The sequence below is a fragment of the Nerophis lumbriciformis genome, linkage group LG01 (genome assembly GCF_033978685.3).
Source record: "Nerophis lumbriciformis linkage group LG01, RoL_Nlum_v2.1, whole genome shotgun sequence".
In the NCBI taxonomy this organism is placed as follows: Eukaryota; Metazoa; Chordata; class Actinopteri; order Syngnathiformes; family Syngnathidae; genus Nerophis; species Nerophis lumbriciformis.
In genome coordinates this window covers 58,065,001-58,085,171 of record NC_084548.2, presented here as the reverse complement: position 1 = coordinate 58,085,171, position 20,171 = coordinate 58,065,001, and the positions used below count along the sequence as shown (strand labels likewise).

At 38.7% G+C, this 20,171-nt stretch overlaps 1 protein-coding gene across 1 annotated transcript in view; it reads right to left on the bottom strand.

Moving 5' to 3' along the window:
* Positions 1-2,481: 2,481 nt before the first annotated feature.
* Positions 2,482-20,171, bottom strand: part of LOC133624466 (uncharacterized) — a 25,034-nt gene continuing 7,344 nt past the window's right edge. Inside the window, exons 3-4 of the mRNA XM_061988043.1 lie at positions 11,738-12,141; positions 2,482-2,872 (exon numbers count right to left, since the gene is read on the bottom strand). Coding sequence (XP_061844027.1) covers positions 2,800-2,872; positions 11,738-12,141 — 477 coding nt within the window. The 3' untranslated portion in view covers positions 2,482-2,799. The remainder of the gene's footprint in view (positions 2,873-11,737; positions 12,142-20,171) is intronic.

Here is a 20,171-nt window from a genome sequence, read left to right as displayed (position 1 = left end):
ACAGGTTGTATCGGTACAGTTCTGGTATTAACAATTTAAGACAAACAGTTTTGTCACTTTCAGCCTTGTGAAAGTCTCACGATTAGCACTTTAGTAACAAATATTATATAAAAGTGCAGTTTCTAACCCCCAAACTTTCCATCACTTTGAACTCAAGTGAAGGCAGTGCAACACGTCCATGAAATCAAACACTTTATCTGTCAATATCTCCGAAATTAAACTCTTTAAGGACGCTCACAGGGAAATGTTGACTATTGGCTGAAAATGACTCGACGAGCTTTGACCCGCGATTGTTTTGATAACCACATAATAGGATTAATTAGCTGCTTCATAGTTTCACTCGGCTGCAGGCCTTGACTTGCAGAGGGGAAGATAGAGCAAGCAGAGATAACAAAGTTCTTGTAAAGACACTGAACACACACACACACACACACACACACACTCTTGTATTTGTTACCTTCTTGAGACCTCCGAAAAATGCCTACCTCTTAGGGACCACCCTTTCTAGATATATAAATATTTTTATTTACAACATTAATAATATATACATACTATGCAAATATAAAAAAGGTAAACTTTTAGTTATTTTTATTTCATTTTAATTTTTTGTTTGTAATTGTTTTTAATCTTCATTATTTACTTCAAGTTATTACAGTATATATACTTTTTTTTTTTTTTTTAATGTAATCAATTTTGGCCAAAGGTGGCGCATTTCAATTTCTTACACGCACTTGTTATTACATATGTTGGCCAGAGGGGGAGCACTTCACTTTTATACATCTATCCATTTTCTACTGCTTGTCCCGGTCAGAGTCGCAGGGGGTGCTGGAGCCTATACACACACTTGTTATTTCATATGTTGAACAGAGGGGGAGCACTTTTCAAACCGACACACAGTCACTTTGAAAAATCCCTCCATTTGGGACCACCCTAATTTTGATAGATTTCACCACCAAGGGTGCAAATGAGACATTCTCTATTAGATGCAATGGTTTTCCGTATTGGGACCATGATTTCGGTCCTAACTTGTTCACTAGTCCTCATATGGAAGGTACTTTTCCCTCTGGTCTCAAGAAGGGTAGAAATACAAGAACGAAAACACACACACACACACACACACACACACACACACACACACACACACACACACACACACACACACACACACACACACACACACACACACACGAAAGCAATCTTCCTGATATCTGTAGTGATCATTTCTTGGGACCAATAAAAAGATGTTTGGCTGACTTAAACACTAACCAAGGTACCGAAAGAAAGTAAGGAAAATAATCATTTTTAATGTTGACATTTGTTTGAAATCAACGCTGGTTAGAGAAGTCTTCTTTTGCTCCACGGCATCTTTGTAAATATGTGTAATTATTAAAAACAATACTGGTTTTCTGTGAATTGTCTGCGTCTTTTTGTGGAAAACTCAAATATTTCTCACATATTTGACAGCCTTCGTTATCGTCTTTTAAGGCATTAAAAATGCTTGGAACGTTTGTATTTATTTATTTAAAATAAGTAATGTTATTTACACACGTACATGTTGTACTACATTATTGTATTTATAATAGGGCTGGGCTGTATCAGGGTATACGTGTTTTATATCGGTCTATATCGATAATTATTGCAATTTTTATGACTTATGAGAAAAATACATTTTATTTAAAATGTAAACTTCCTCTGATTATATTGCTTTCAGCTATCAAGGCAGAAATGTCACCATTAGCGTGAAAAACAATCAGAGTAAACAAAATAGTACAATCATATTGAACACTTAACAATAAGCTTTTAAAAATAAGGAATATGTAAGACATGCTTCATAAAGTCTAAGAAAATAGTGCAAAGTGTGGAAATGTTAACTATTTTCTGCAGGTTTACAGCGAGGAAATAATGGCTGTGTAACATTAATTTGCCCTGTTATTTTTATTTAACTTTGGAAATGAATTTGTGTTATGCAGTAATTATTTCAATATTATGATTATATCAATAATTATTGAATGTTTTTATCAATTATGTCAAATAAGGAGCAGGAAAATAATATATTATATTTCAAATGTAACTTCCTCTGATTATAATCCCTCAGCTATCAAGGCAGAAAGGAAATGTCAACACAAGGATGGAAAAAAACTCCAACAATGTAAACAAAATAGTAAAATGACTTTGAACACTTAACAATACGCTATTAAAATGAAGCAATATGTAAGAAATGCTTCATAAAGTGTAAGAAAATAGTGCAAAGTGTGAAAATGTAAACCTGAGAAGTACTATTTTCTGCAGGTTTAGTGGCAGGAAGTTACAGCTGTGCTCTAAAGGGTGAGCTAAGGTGCAACCAAACTTGACTGTCACCCGATTGTCACTCCCACTGATCAGTGACCACTTCTTGTGTCACTCGGTTACCAGAGAGCAATTGCATGCAACCAACCTTGCTTCCATACTTCCGCATTCTTCCATCAAAAAAGAAACAAAATATTGAACGCATTTTTTATTGATACCGATTACGTGTCTGTCGCAATATATATTGATATCGTTTTATCGCCGAGCCCTAATTTATAATCATTGATCACTGGCTGGCCAGAGAGACTTCTGTCACATGACTCTGTTTCCCCAATCAGTCACATGACCACACTCAAACGGCACTTTAAAAGTGAGATAAGTTCAAAGTACGAACAAGAACATTTCCATCAAGCGTGTCACTTCCGACTGGAGAAAAGCGCCAAGTTCTTGTTATTTTGGTTCTGCTGGCACTCACTGGTATCCTGAAACGTGGCCACGTGGTCTTGCCCCAGGTCACCAGGCCATGTCCACGTTCATGTCTGACAGACACTGAGCCAGGTGGCCATCACAGTCCATCTGGGAGAAGCTGCAGGGACACAGGAAGCAGGAGATCAGAACGGGGGCGCAGGAGTTAAACAGGGTTTAGTCCCAGTCTGACGTCCGAGGCATACTTGCCAACCTTGAAACCTCTGAATTCGGGAGATGGGCGGGGGGTGTATATATTTCTTCAAGTATACAGTATATACATACATATATATATATATATATCAATAATCCGTTCATGAATGAGTATATCCGTTAGGCCACCGTGTTCAATGGGGAAGTCTGATCTACAAAATGTGCAGGCAGCATACCCCTTCCCCTTCGAGCTGTCCTGGATGAACTGAAATTTTTCCAATCATTTTGGAACTTGCAAGAGTACTTCTTCTTACTCGTCGTCGCCATGTCTCTTCTTCGTTTTTCTGCTCCGTCTCTGTTATGTTTTTGGTCATTACTACTTGCCGTAGTTTTGAAGCAATGCATGATGGGAATCCGGATGTTGTGTGTCAGTGTATTAACGTGCCGGCTGGAATAAACACACGCTGAGAAATACCTCCGTGCCTGCCTACTTTATGGGTTATAGATAAACCTATGGATAACGGAGACATATATAATAGTCTCCTTTTCAGGTGAGAGAGGACGCTAAAGGCAGTGCCTTACTCCCCCAATATTGTTGTCCGGGTGGAAATCGGGAGAAATTCCGGAGAATGGTTGTCCTGGGAGATTTTCGGGAGGGGCACTGAAATTCGGGAGTCTCCCGGGAAAATCGGGAGGGTTGGCAAGTATGGTCCGAGGAGTATTCTTGTCCTGTCCCTTGGACCACACTGAGGCTTCTAAGAGATTTAGAGCAGTGGTTCTTAACAGTGTTGGAGGTACCGAACCCCACCAGTTTCATATGCGCATTCACTGAACCTTTCTTTAGTGAAAAATAAAAATGTTCAAATTCAAGACAGTTATGTTTTTTTACTGGTGCACAAAATGAACCGTGCATGAACATCACCTTGTTCAAAGAACAAAACCAACACAGTGCATGAACTCACAACAAATTACACACCTGCAAATCAGTCAGCTGTTGCCGTATCCGTAATACGCCAATAGGGAGAAGTTTGTATTTACACGATGAGTCGGGTGTGTCTTGACCTCCGCCGAACCCTTGAGGCCGACTCACCGAACCCCGAGGGTTCGATCGAACCCAGGTTAAGAACCACTGCTCTAGAGGAACTTTTCAATCAGCTGCAGAGTGAAGAACAATGCACTTAGTATTACATCTCCAAAGTATGGGCCCTCAAGTCAAAACAATTTATCTTGTAAAAACACGGAATGAGCTGGCAAGAACTTTCCAAGATCACACCGTCATCATTTTGACAATAAAACATGAGATGGTCAATTTGGAATGGGTTTAATTTTAGTGTTGTGAAAATGGTTGCTAACTGCCTGAAAAAGAAATGGAATAGAAGATGCTAGCTGATTGGCTAGCTCGCTAACTCGGTATATTTATGAACAATAGCAACCTAGAAATCAACATTTATTATTATTTTGCATGCTACATTTTTCATACATAAAAGTCCATTTCTGAAGATGAAACCCAAATTCTCTCATTGGATTAATGATTTCAAATTATTAATACAATCTTGGAAAATGGTTAAAAACAGAAAAGTCCTTAAACTATTGTCTTTATTGGAGGAATTTAAGATTTTTACTTATTTTTTGTATTTTCATGTTTTTATCTTTTTATATTGTCTCTTAACTCTCTTTACTACTTTTTCTTAGTATAAAGACGTTAAGATGTGACTTTAAGGTTATACTACTTACGTATAAAATACTACACGATCTAGCTCCATCCTATCTTGCCGATTGTATTGTACCATATGTCCCGGCAAGAAATCTGCGTTCAAAGAACTCCGGCTTATTAGTGATTCCCAGAGCCCAAAAAAAGTCTGCGGGTTATAGAGCGTTTTCTATTCGGGTTCCAGTACTATGGAATGCCCTCCCGGTAACAGTTAGAGATGCTACCTCAGTAGAAGCATTTAAGTCCCATCTTAAAACTCATTTGTATACTCTAGCCTTTAAATAGCCCCCCCTTTTAGACCAGTTGATCTGCTGTTTCTTTTCTGCTCTGCCCCCCTCTCCCTTGTGGAAGGGGGGGGGGGGGGCACAGGTCCGGTGGCCATGGATGAAGTGCTGGCTGTCCAGAGTCGGGACCCGGGGTGGACCGCTCGCCTGTGCATCGGTTGGGAACATCTCTGCGCTGCTGACCCGTCTCTGCTCGGGATGGTCTCCTGCTGGGCCCATTATGGACTGGACTCTCACTATTATGTTAGATCCACTATGGACCGGACTCTCACTATTATGTTTGATCCACTATGGACCGGACTCTCACTATTATGTTAGATCCACTATGGACTGGATTTTCACAATATTATGCTAGACCCACTCGACGTCCATTGCACCAGGGGGGTGGGGGGGCACCCACATCTGCGGTCCTCTCCAAGGTTTTTCATAGTCATTCTCATTGACATCATGACAATGGGTTGAGTTTTTCCTTGCCGTGGGATTTGAACCGAGGATGACGTTGTGGCTTGTGCAGCCCTTTGAGACACTTGTGATTTTGGGCAATATAAATAAACATTGATTGATTGATTGATTGATTGATCGCCCAACTCTGTGAACGTCAGTAATGTATGAGATCGCAAAAAGCCGCTGCCTGACCAGGGCTCAGAAAATCTGCAAAGACTCTTCCCACCCCCACCAAGGACTGTTTTCACTGCTGGACTCTAGAAAGAGGTTCCGCAGCCTCCGAAGCAGAACCTCCAGGTTCTGTAACAGCTTCTTCCCTCAGGCCTTAAGACTCTTGAACGCATCATAATTAAATTATCCCCTCAACTCCCCCCAAAATGGATTAACTCGCTGGAATTAAAAAAGACAATATAACATACATCCATAAATGTGGACGCATGTGGAAAAGTGCAATATATTTATCTGTACAGTAACCTATTTATTTATTTATATATGCATCTTATTGCTTTTTTATCCTGCACTACCATGAGCTTATATAACGAAATTCCATTCTTATCTGTGCTGTAAAGTTCAAATTTGAATGACAATAAAAAGGAAGTCTAAGTCTAATGTTGATGTGCCTTGATTTGTTTGAATATTGTTAATTTATGTTGTTTGTGTCTTCAGTTGTTTATTTAAAAATAAATAGAGCTGGCCAGTTCGCTAACTGGCTAGCTCGCTAACTGGCTTGGTTGCTAACTGGTTAGCTTGCAAACTGGCTTGATCGCTTCAAGCGGGGGAAGAGGAGAGTGACTTTACATTTTATAGATTATTTTTGATTTTCACTGTAATACGGGAAAAAGTGTGTCCCTTCTCAACTACATAAGGGACGTGTATCTTGGTGTCTTATTACAAAAGTTTCTAATTACAGAACCATTCTGTTCTGTTAGGAACCCTACTTGTGATTTGAGATAGTACTCTTTGGCTTTTGGGCTATTATTTAAGGAAAATGCTAATAACGTAAGTAACACTAATATAGCAAGCTAACAACAGGCATGTTCCGATCAGGGTTTTATACCAATCATCCATGAGTGAGATCGACCGAAACCGATCACATGTATCAACTGTAAATGTTTTAGTGTATTTATGGTTATTGACAGTGTAACAATATCTAAACTACTTAATTTTGTCTTTGGGGCGGTATAGCTCGGTTGGTAGAGTGGCCGTGCCAGCAACGTGAGGGTTCCAGGTTCGATCCCCGCTTCCGCCATCCTAGTCACTGCCGTTGTGTCCTTGGGCAAGACACTTTACCCACCTGCTCCCAGTGCCACCCACACTGGTTTAAATGTAACTTAGATATTGGGTTTCACTATGTAAAGCGCTTTGAGTCACTAGAGAAAAGCGCTATATAAATATAATTCACTTCACTTCACTTTTATTACATACAATTGTTTAATCAAAACAAAGTCAATAGTACCGTATTTTCCGCACTATAAAGCGCACCTAAAAACCTCAAATTTTCTCAAAAGCTGACAGTGCGTCTTATAATCCGGTGCGCCTTATATATGGACCAATATTGAGCCACAACAAACCTACACTTCATTTTCATAAAGTTTAGGTCTCGCAACTACGGTAAACAGCCGCCAACTTCTTTTTCCCCCGTCCCCGTAGAAGAAGAAGAAGCGCGCAGTGCATGCTGGGATATATGACTGCGCGAGGCGTGCCGTTTTGATTTCCATTTGTTTGTTTATGTAAATACCCCAAAATGGCTCCTATTAAGAGACACACTTACGATGCAGAGTTTAAACTTAAGACGATCAGTCACGCAGTAGAACACGGGAATAGAGCAGCAGCGACACTGACTCGATTAATGACGACTTCGACGAAGTCGTATCCGCCCAACTGTTTAATTCGGACACTGAAGAAGAAGAATTTGAGGGATTCGTGGATGAGGAATAACTTCATAAAGTGAGCATTACATGTTTATTTTGTGTGTTGTGTTGTGTTGTGTGACATTAACGTTTGAGCAACGTATATTGTGATTGCACTAAGGTTTGATTTACCGTAACAGTGTCACTGTTTTTTACCTGTTTATTGAATCAGGGAAAAGTTTCCCTCCAGTATGTGATATAAATGTTGCACTACATGTTATACCTTGCGGTTGTTAAAAGATAAACAAAACACCACGTCACTGACTTTACCTCGGGGAGAATAATAAAACAGCTGTTTATTCATTTTGGGAGTGAACAGAGTTGTCAGAATGCTGGTTTGTGATCTATTAATAAAGTTTGACTGACCTGACTGTTTTGTTGACATTCCCTTTAGCGCAGCTCAATCTAATGGATGCATAGGTGCGCCTTATAATCCGGTGCGCCTTATATATGAACAACGTTTCGAAATATGCCATTCATTGAAGGTGGGCCTTATAATCCGGTGTGCCTTATAGTGCGCAAAATACGGTACAACAAAATCTACCACTCTTTTAAATTATTCAGTTATTACCAGAGTTTGTGAACATTAACAAAAACAACAAAATATATCAATCTAATGACAGTAACTCTTATTAGTCTCCTTGTTCATTTCCTGTTAATACATGGTCTCTGCAGGTTTCAACAAGCCAAATTTAAGACTTTTTTAAGACCATAATGAATACAATTTAAGACCCATTTCACATCGATACAGGCAAAAAAGTACAAAAGACTTGAAGAAAAATTGGAATAAATAAATACATACATTCACATACACACTCACACACACAGAGACCCACACACCCACACAAGCTGTCACTAAAGAGTGGTATTTGTATCTAGTATGTGCTGATAAGAAAAAAAAATCATGAAAAATAAAAATAAAAATTATGCAATGCTATGTTTAGTACTTCTGGTATTATAATCTAGTATGTCCTGATGAGGGAAAAAAAATCATTAATTTTTTAATTTTTTTAAATTATGCAATGCTTTAATACTTATCTTGACATGTAAGTCCTGAGCCGTCACAGGCCCCATAAACTGGGACCCCAGGTACCTTGACTGGAGCCGCTCGCCTTCCCAAAAACGCACATGCTTGGTCTTGTTCGTTTGATTCAGGCTTTCGTCGAACATCGGCACAAACGGGCCCTAAACTTTGAAGATGAGGTCTCTCTTGATGTAATCGACTAATCCAAACCGCGCTATGTACGCCGTCTTGTCTTTTCCACACTTAAACGTTTTTGCTATCACTGAATCCGGGAACATAATCTGGAACAGCTCATCAATGTGCTCATTACCAGTATCTGACTGGTGCTTAGTTACCGTGTGAAAAGTCCCTAGCACCTCCACTTTTAGTGTCGAAGTAGACCCAAATGCTGTCCGTAGGTCGACTGGAGTTGCTGGACCTCGATGCTCCGGCTCCTGATGTGGAGCAATAGCGGCTGATTGACAGCGTTTGCTGCTGGCATTTTATCACCGCCTTGAGCTTTTTGATTTGCAATGGGATTCTAATGCCTTGATGCCCAATGTTTCAAGTTTTAAAGTTTTCTTGCACAAAGTGCAGTGTGCTTCATATGCGTTTACCTCCACCGGCTTCAACCATGTACTGAACTGTTCGTCTTGAAGCCACAAATCATTAAACTTGCACTAACCCATCCATGCAAGTACTGTAATTCGGTTCTGTTTAAAGTTTTCTATGCTAACTAAGCTGTCAACACACAGCTGCGCGCACAGCAATAGCTGGTGGTGTTCGATAAATTCTGACCGGGCAGCACAGTTAGTTCTGCTGTGTAGTTACGTTATAGCGTCCTCAAAAATCGGAACATTTCAAAGCGAGACTGAAGTTTATGTATATTTTAAATAAAAGTAACGTCAATACATTTTTAAGACCTTTCAAAATCGTAATTAACAACTTTTATGAGATTTTAGGAGAATTGTAGACATTTTAAATTCAAATGATTGGATTTAGGACTTTTTTAGACTTTTTAAGACTTTTTATATCTGCTTACCGTATTTTTCGGACTATAAGTCGCAGTTTTTTTCATAGTCAGGAGTGACTTATGTGTGAAATTATTAACACATTACCGTCAAATATCAAATAATATTATTTAGCTCATTCACGTAAGAGACTAGACGTATAAGATTTCATGGGATTTAGCGATTAGGAGTGACAGATTGTTTGGTAAACATATAGCATGTTCTATATGCTATAGTTATTTGAATGACTCTTACCATAATATGTTAAATTAACATACCATGGCACGTTCTCAGTTGGTTATTTATGCGTTATATAACGTACACTTATTCAGCCTGTTGTTCACTATTCTTTATTTATTTTAAATTGCCTTTCAAATGGTGTTGAATTTTATCAAATAAATTTCCCCCAAAAAATGCGACTTATACTCCAGTGCGACTTATATATGTTTTTTTCCTTCTTTATTATGCATTTTCGGCCGGTGCGATTATACTCCGGAGCGACTTATACTCCGGAAAATACGGTACTTCCTGCTGTAACGTGCTTCCATCTACACTTCTTAAACTTCACTAAGCACTTACTTCTTCTCTCCTTTCATGGTAGCTTAGCGATTAGCATGCCTTCTTGTTTGTTCTTACTCAGTGCGTGACATGTTTAGCCTTGTTCTCCAGTGATAATGATACCTGTTAGAAATGCACTTTATTTGCTGCAATGTAGGTGATGGTTATTAACTTATGGGAGCGGCTCCACACTGTGTATGACACAGCTAGCTGCTAGCCAGAAATGAAAAAAAGTATCGGCCAAAGGTGTGTAAATCTTCGGGCACCAAACCATTCGCTCTGATTTTGACTCTTGGGGTGACGATTTAATTCAGAATCGGTTCAACACAATTCTTGCAACGTGTTATTTGGTATAATAATGATAATGGAACTTTTTCTAAATAGGTTGCAGGTTAGACAAGCGCCATCTGGTTGCATGGAGAGGATTGTTTTTTTTGTATTATATATGTATGTATATATATATATATATATATATATATATATATATATATATATATATATATATATATATATATATATATATATATATATATTATTTTTTATTTTTAAAATTAAAAATATATATAATTTATATTTTCCCAATTAAAAACATTATATACATTTTTAAAATTCAATTAAATAAAAAAAAATAAAAATAAAATAAATAAATAAACAAATAAAATTAAAAAATTTAAAAAAAATTGTTTTTTTTAAATATATATATATACATATATACATATACATATATATATATATATATATATATATATATATATATATATATGTGAATCTTTGGGTGTCCCACGATTCGATTCAATATCGATTCTTGGGGTCACGATTCGATTCAAAATCGATTTTTTTTTTTCAATTCAACACGATTCTCGATCAAAAACGATTTTTTTCCCGATTCAAAAGGATTCTCTATTCATTCAATACATAGGATTTCAGCAGGATCTACCCCAGTCTGCTGACATGCAAGCAGAGTAGTAGATTTTTGTAAAAAGCTTTTATAATTGTAAAGGACAATGTTTTATCAACTGATTGCAATAATGTAAATTTGTTTTAACTATCAAATGAACCAAAAATATGACTTATTTTATCTTTGTGAAAATATTGGACACAGTGTGTTGTCAAGCTTATGAGATGCGATGCAAGGGTAAGCCACTGTGATATTGTTCTTTTTCTTTCTTTTTTTTATAACTGTCTAATGATAATGTCAATGAGGGATTTTTAATCACTGCTATGTTGAAATTGTTACTAATATTGATACTGTTGTTGATAATATTCATTTTTGTTTCACTACTTTTGGTTTGTTCTGTGTCGTGTTTGTGTCTCCTCTCAATTGCTCCGTTTATTGCAGTTCTGAGTGTTGCTGGGTCGGGTTTGGTTTTGGAATTGGATTGCATTGTTATGGTACTGCTGTGTAATGTTTTGTTGGATTGATTAATAAAAACATTAAAAAAATAAAAAATAAAGTAAACTTTTTTTTTTTTTTTAATTACCAAAAAAAAAAAAATCGATTTTTTAAAAATGAGAATCGATTCTGAATCGCACAACGTGAGAATCGTGATTCGAATTCGAATCGATTTTTTCCCACACTCCTAATATATATGTATATATATGTGTGTGTGTTTTTTTTTTTTTTTAAATAGATTTTTGTAAACAGTAAATCGATTTACAATCTGGGTGAATAAAAATGGCGATTCGTAACTGAATCGATTTTGTTTGTGCCCCCCTACTGATCAGTGGCTATCCTCCACATCTCTTGCTTCAATGACTCATTGATAAAATGCTAAATGTGAACGTTTTAAATAGCTATGGCTAGCACCTACCGACGTAGCCCAACGAGTGCAGTTCTACAGTGCACAAGACGTATAGTTTTCACATTTGCTCACGTGAGACAAATACTTTATAGCAAACATTTCCATACTGACCTGTCAGGGAAGACCTGCAGGCACATAGGGCAGCTCCTCAGCACCTCACTGCGCTTCACCTTTACGTCGTCTTTAGTCCCCTTCAGCTCCTCTCTGGCTCCTTCTTCCTTCTTCCGGGGGTTACGTTCTGAGACCTTGGCAGGAGTCTCCATCTTCTCCTCTCCGCCTCCTTTTAGTCCTTCTTCTTCTTCCCACTCCTTTGATGACTGATCTTCATTGGAGCTTGCGTCCACGCACACTTCCTGCTCCTGACCAGGTGATGAGTCAGCTGTGTCCCGTGCGGGTCGGATGTGTTGGGGAGACACGTGATCTGGACTTTGAGGTGGACGTGGCTCAGGGAAGGGGAGCGACTCAGCGCTGAGTTCGCAACAGCGATGTTCATGTAAACGTTGCAATGAGCCTTCCTAAAGTGACAGAAGAGTCCGTCAGTCATTTGAACCTGGCAGCATTGCAGCAGAATAAAAATGTCAAATTAAGTTTTTGTAGGGCTGGGCGATACGGCAAAAAAATTGTCAGGATTATTTATTTTTTCATATAATCTGATCTCGTTTGATATGATTTTTTTTTTTAATTAATGCGGATGGCCTATAGAATTATAGCTATTACCATTGCATCCCTACTAGGGCTGGGCGATATGGCCTTTTTTTAATATCTTGATATTTTTAGGCCATGTCACGATACAGATATACCTGTATATCTCGATATTTTGCCTTAGTCTTGAATGAACACTTGATGCATATAATCACACCAGTATGATGATTCTATGTGTCTACATTAAAACATTCTTCTTCATACTGCATTAATATATGCTCATTTTAAACTTTCATGCAGAGAGGGAAATCACAACTAAGTCAATTGACCCAAAACTGTATTTATTAAACAGTTATTAAGCAGTGGCACAAACATTCATGTCATTTTCAAAACAGAAAGTGCAAGATTGTCAGAGACATTTTAAAACAAGGTTTGAGTGCACTTTTGTGCATGATGTCACTAAGATGACATATCAAAACAACACTAAATTAAAGTGCACTTTTTGTACAGAACGCACTACAACAGTTTAAAAAAAATAAAGTGCACTTTTGTGCATGATGTCACACAAGATATTTCAATAACTGTCACATAAAAATGAGCTGCATAATAGGAAATCAAATAGTGTATGTGCTGCACTATGTGGTAGGTTCCTGCGGACGGTATCTCCTTCTGTTGTTGACTATTCTTTTCATACGGTGTTTACCGTAGTTGCGAGACCTAATGGTTGCCTCGGCATTTTGTTGGTGTGGCACTGAACGGAGATGCGGAGTTTCACGCACTCTTCATTCATTCTCCAGCAGGTGACTTTTCAAATGATGCTACATATTAGCAGTAATGCTACTTTTCGTAGTAACGCTTTTGTTCCACACTTGACAAATTACGGTTGTCTGTTCGACATATTCCCGCTTGAAGCCAAACCACCGCCAGACGATGGACCCCGTGCTGTTTTTCTTGGGAATTAATTCTTCCTTCATTTGTTACCAGATTCGCACCTTCTTTCTCTCGTATTACCACTCGCACCACAGCTAACGTTACCCATGCCGCTATCTCTCTGCTCCGTGAGAGCGTATACGTATGTGACGTATGTAAGAAGGTGCGATCGTTTAAGTCTCTGTGAGAAGGAGAGACAAGAAAGAGTGAGAAGAGCCTGTAGTGTAATGCCCGCAGCTAAAAGCAACTGCGTGAGAACGTATACTTGAATATCACGATATAGTCATTTTCTATATTGCACAGAGACAAACCCGCGATATATCGAGTATATTGATATATCGCCCAGCCCTAATCCCTACTAAGGCTGAAACGACGCGTCGACATTGTCGACGTCATCGGTTACGTAAATATGTCGACGCCACTTTTGTGCGTCGACGCGTCGCATATTTACGTCACACTACCGTCATGGCGGAGCGCAAAGCAGACGATGCGAGCGGTGCGAGCGAGGGGAAAAAAGCACGCCAAAAGTCGTCAAAAGTGTGGGAGTATTTCAATAAACGGCCTAATAATGTTGTAGCGGCGAACAGCTGTCTCGTCAGCTGACGCGCGAGCTCGCAACCGTGGCTGCTTAGCACCACTTAATAAAATTATATTTGATCTTAGAGCACATCCGCGTCCCTATTCACCTAGGCAACCCCAGGAAATGTATATAATTCGGCATTATTTCGGCCAGTCGGCTTATATGATCAGAGCCGATCAGTTTACGTTCACGCGCAGGTATAACGCGGCGCACTCCCGTCTCATCTGCTGGTGCGCGAGCCCGGTAATTAGACCGCTGTGTCAAATCAAGGAGTACAAAAGACGCCAGCGCAGAGTGGAAAAAGGTTTAGTTCATTACAGATAACCCAGAGTTGTGCCAAAAGTGTACCAAAACCAAAAGCTGAACGGACAGCCGATAAGATTACACTTTATTTCTCTTTGTGGGTGTGGCGCACCTGTTGCGCTGGTGAGATGAGGGGTCCGGGGGAGTTGTGTGCATGTAGCGTGCTTAGTCTGGAGGCTAAATACACTCGGTGTTTGTGTAACTGTTGTTTAGTGTTGATATTCGTTGCTTAGTTTGATAAATGTTGGAGCAGTTTGCTTCATCAGGAGGGTGAAGTCGCTCAACTTAAAGTGTTGGATTTAACTGTGTTGGATCATTGGCTGCTGGTGAGGGCATAAAAAAAGGGTCATTTTTCTACCAGTAGACAGCGTTTAAGATTGAGTGTTTCACTGCTAAATGAATAATATATTTATAATGAATATGTATTTTAAATATGTATCTAAATAGGTGGTTAATTGGTTAGGTATTTATGTATTTGCATATTGGGTTTTCTGCTGCATTTATCTATTGTGTTTCTGGGTTTAAATGTATTGTATATGTATCTTGGTGCATTTATGTTGAGACAATTTATTTCAAATCTGTTTTAACTTAAAGGGAAAAGATGTGTCCATTTTCTTGCACTTGTTTAATGGTTAAGAGTTTGATAGCCTAATTAATAATTGTAAATTATGGGATTGATAATTGATTGATTTTTTACAGCATGTTAATCTTGTGGTGTTTTGTCCTTAAAGGTTTTTCACCTACTAAAGAAGCTAAAGGCTACTAAAGAAGCTAAAGGCTACTAAAGACAGCTAATGACAGCTAAAGAAACTAAAGTCTACTAACACTGCTAAAAAGACTAAAGAAGAAAAAAGAAGCGGTTTCTTTGTTGGAAAAACTGTTGCAAACTAAAGGAAAATAAAAGGAAAAAGTAACTACGGTCTGGTCTTTTGAGTGAAATCCAGAAGCCACATTCAGCATTGGTACATCCCTTCAAGTGTGGGATAAGCACAGCGAAAAAAACAAAACACTTGACAGTTGTTGTATGCACACTGTGTCGAGCGGAAATGGCCTATCATAGCAGCACAACGGCTATGAACGAACATTTGAAAAGAAAACACCGGACAGAGTTCTTGCCATCACCATCAACTAGTCAATCGTCCGCGTGAGTATACGTTGTCATCATTACACAAAAACATGAATGTGTCATTTGTATCTGCGTTGTAAATTCATAAACTAAAACACTGTTTCGCTCTGAGAGGCGCGTTTGGCGTGCCTGTTCAGTGTTTACAAAGACGCGCTCCTCTTTAACGCTAACGTTAATTAGTTGTGCAAATACCTTTTACAACATTAACAGTTACATATACTATGTACAAACGAACAATTAACTTTCACTTTAATCATATTATCATTGTTGTGTTATTAAGCAAAATAAGCAATACTTTTACTTTTGTTGAAATGTTTACACTGTTACAGAATATTTCGTTTTGCACTTTTTTGTATTGGATGTTTATCTTTATTTTTGCACATTTTAAAGCAAAATAAGCAATACTTTTACTTTTGAAATGCTTATACTATTGCAGAATATTAAGATTTGCACTGGATGTTTACTTTTATATTTGCACATTAAAAAGCAAATAAGCTACTTTTCATTTTGTTAAATGTTAAAAGTTTTAAATGTTTACATTGTTACAGAATATTTTGTCATGTTGTCAATGTTGACTGAGTGGCCATACTTTTTTTTTTGTAAATAAAAGTCATGCCTTTTGAAAAAAAGTGGCCTACATTTATTTTTTCATCTTCATTTTAAATTAAAAAAATACTCGGTAAAAGAAAAAATAATCTATAGATTAATCAAAAAAATAATCTATAGATTAACCGATTAATCGAAAAAAATAATCTATGGATTAATCGATAGAAAAATAATCGTTAGCTGCAGCCTTAATCCCTACTGTTTACTACTGCAGTATCTTGTAACATTTCCACCATGTTTGATTGAAGTAATATATGCTAACACCTGACAACTGCCATTTTGTTCATATATATACACAGGTAAAAGCCAGTAAATTAGAATATTTTGAAAAACTTGATTTATTTCAGTAATTGCATTCAAAAGGTGTAACTTGTACATTATATTTATTAATTGCACACAGACTGATGCATTCAAATGTTTATTTCATTTAATTTTGATGATTTGAAGTGGCAACAAATGAAAATCCAAAATTCCGTGTGTCACAAAATTAGAATATTACTTAAGGCTAATACAAAAAAGGGATTTTTAGAAATGTTGGCCAACTGAAAAGTATGAAAATGAAAAATATGAGCATGTACAATACTCAATACTTGGTTGGAGCTCCTTTTGCCTCAATTACTGCGCTAATGCGGCGTGGCATGGAGTCGATGAGTTTCTGGCACTGCTCAGGTGTTATGAGAGCCCAGGTTGCTCTGATAGTGGCCTTCAACTCTTCTGCGTTTTTGGGTCTGGCATTCTGCATCTTCCTTTTCACAATACCCCACAGATTTTCTATGGGGCTAAGGTCAGGGGAGTTGGCGGGCCAATTTAGAACAGAAATACCATGGTTCGTAAACCAGGCACGGGTAGATTTTGCGCTGTGTGCAGGCGCCAAGTCCTGTTGGAACTTGAAATCTCCATCTCCATAGAGCAGGTCAGCAGCAGGAAGCATGAAGTGCTCTAAAACTTGCTGGTAGACGGCTGCGTTGACCCTGGATCTCAGGAAACAGAGTGGACTGACACCAGCAGATGACATGGCACCCCAAACCATCACTGATGGTGGAAACTTTACACTAGACTTCAGGCAACGTGGATCCTGTGCCTCTCCTGTCTTCCTCCAGACTCTGGGACCTCGATTTCCAAAGGAAATGCAAAATTTGCATGGTTGGGTGATGGTTTGGGGTGCCATGTCATCTGCTGGTGTCGGTCCACTCTGTTTCCTGAGATCCAGGGTCAACGCAGCTGTCTACCAGCAAGTTTTAGAGCACTTCATGCTTCCTGCTGCTGACCTGCTCTATGGAGATGGAGATTTCAAGTTCCAACAGGACTTGGCGCCTGCACACAGCGCAAAATCTACCCGTGCCTGGTTTACGAACCATGGTATTTCTGTTCTAAATTGGCCCGCCAACTCCCCTGACCTTAGCCCCATAGAAAATCTGTGGGGTATTGTGAAAAGGAAGATGCAGAATGCCAGACCCAAAAACGCAGAAGAGTTGAAGGCCACTATCAGAGCAACCTGGGCTCTCATAACACCTGAGCAGTGCCAGAAACTCATCGACTCCATGCCACGCAGCATTAACGCAGTAATTGAGGCAAAAGGAGCTCCAACCAAGTATTGAGTATTGTACATGCTCATATTTTTCATTTTCATACTTTTCAGTTGGCCAACATTTCTAAAAATCCCTTTTTTGTATTAGCCTTAAGTAATATTCTAATTTTGTGACACACGGAATTTTGGATTTTCATTTGTTGCCACTTCAAATCATCAAAATTAAATGAAATAAACATTTGAATGCATCAGTCTGTGTGCAATGAATAAATATAATGTACAAGTTACACCTTTTGAATGCAATTACTGAAAGAAATCAAGTTTTTCAAAATATTCTAATTTACTGGCTTTTACCTGTACCGTATTTTCCGCACTATAAGGCGCACCTAAAAACCACAATTTTTCTCAAAAGCTGACAGTGCGCCTTATAACCCGGTGCGCTTTATTACGATTCATTTTCATAAAGTTTCGGTCTCGCAACTTCGGTAAACAGCCGCCATCTTTTTTCCCGGTAGAACAGGAAGCGCTTCTTCTTCTACGCAAGCAACCGCCAAGGAAAGCACCCGCCCCCATAGAACAGGAAGCGCTTCACCCGCCCCCGGAAGAAGAAGAAAAAACGCGCGGATATCACCGTACGTTTCATTTCCTGTTTACATCTGTAAAGACCACAAAATGGCTCCTACTAAGCGATCCGGTTCATAAAAAGACGCAATCTCTCCATCCGCACACGGATTACTACCGTATTTCACAGCTGATATTCCTGTGAACCGCACTGTGGAACGGGAGCACGTACGGTGAATATTCGCACCACAGGGAATGAGAAGTCATCCTTCACTGTGGTTCTAGCTTGCCATGCTAACTTCCACCCATGATGATATTCAAAAGGAAGACCTTGCCAAAAGAGACCTTTCCAGCCGGCGTCATCATAAAAGCTAACTCGAAGGGATGGATGGATGAAGAAAAGATGAGCGAGTGGTTAAGGGAAGTTTACGCGAAGAGGCCGGGTGGCTTTTTTCACACAGCTCCGAAGGCGAACACACCTTCACTAAGACGGGCAGATAGCGCCGGTCGACATACGCCAACATCTGCCAGTGGATCGTAAATGCCTGGGCAGATAGTTTCGGTCACAACTGTGGTCCGAGCTTTCCGGAAGGCAGGATTCACAGAACTGCTGCACAACAACAGCGACACTGAATCCGATGACTTCGACGAGGCGGAGCCGGCCATTTTTGGATCCCACGCTTGCGCAACTTTTCAATTCGGACACCGAAGACGAAGAATTCGAAGGATTTACGAATGAAGAATAACTTCAGAAGGTGAGCGCTATGTTTATTTTGTGTGTTGTGACATTAACGTTCGAGCAACATTATATTGCTATTTATTGCTCTACACCATTTTGAATTTTACTATGTTTGTGATTGCACATTTGCGTACATTTTGGGACAGAGTTGTTAGAACGCTGGTTTTCAATATATTATTAAAGTTTGACTGAACTATCTGACTGTTTTTTTGACATTCACTTTAGCGCAGCGTTTTTTTGACATTCACTTTAGCGCAGCGTAGGCGCGGCTTATAGTCCGGGGCGGCTTATTGGTGGACAAAATTATGAAATATGTAATTCATAGAAGGTGCGGCTAATAATCCGGTGCGCCTTATAGTGCGGAAAATACGGTAATTGTGTTTACTAGTACAAGACAGGTAACCCACGCTAAAGTCCATACCTGGTTTTAGAGCCACAGGTTTGCTTCTTTTTTGGTACATTTTGTGGGGGTAAAGAGAACAACTTATTTTCCTCTCAAAGTTATTATGTTTTTTTTTTTTGCTTTGTCATCACAAATAATTGGTGTAGTGAATACTACAAGTTAACATGTACTAAACAACACTTGAAATGGTCAATTAATATTTGTATTCTTTAATGACTTGTTCACATCAGTGCTTCTCACCAGTGCTTTGGTAAACAACAAGCAGTCACCCACATTGTGGAGTTTTTAAAACTCAAATTATGTATCTTGTATTTAATAAAAGTACATTAAAGTGCAGTTTGAATTTGAGGTACTGTAAAATAATGTACAACACATGAATGTCTGTTTGCAGAGTTTTTTTAGTGGAATCTTTGCAGACAAACAAAACGTCTGATTAAAAATATTTAGATATAAAAATGCCTTTTCTGATTAAATTAGTGGGTGTGTTGAATACAGTCACAGACGTTCTGAGCCTGCAAGTCCGCATTCAGGGCAGGATTACTGGTGATTACTAAAGCTGCTGCTCCTTTTAAATGTTGTGTATCAATTTATATGCTAGTGTTAGTCATATTTCTTTATTTTGTTCTTCTAGGCTGCACTTCCAGCTGTGTAAGGGGAAGAGGGACAACACGATTGGACATTCATTACGTTGTGATGTAATTGTGGAACGAGATGGTCACACACACATTCACAGACACACACTGGATCACGGTCAATAAAGGTGGATTGTTCCGTGCAGGATTATACCGGTAACTTCTAACAGATTTTTCCGCCATGTTTGATTGAGGAAATATGCTATCAGTGATCGAACTCAAATTAACCGCGATCAACGATCACGATCATATAATCGCCCAGCCCTGCATAATTATAATATTTGTATTTCTGTCATGGTCCATTGGAGACTAGGGACGGACAACATGGCCTTAAATCTATATCGTGATATATATTGTAGCCTCTCAGATATCACCATAAATCATTTAGCATATAAATGATAATGGAACAATTTCAAAAAGTGTTACAAGGGCACCTAATTTGTCTGCTGAGGTATGCAGTACCACATTGTGTCATGGTTCTATCTACACTTCTAT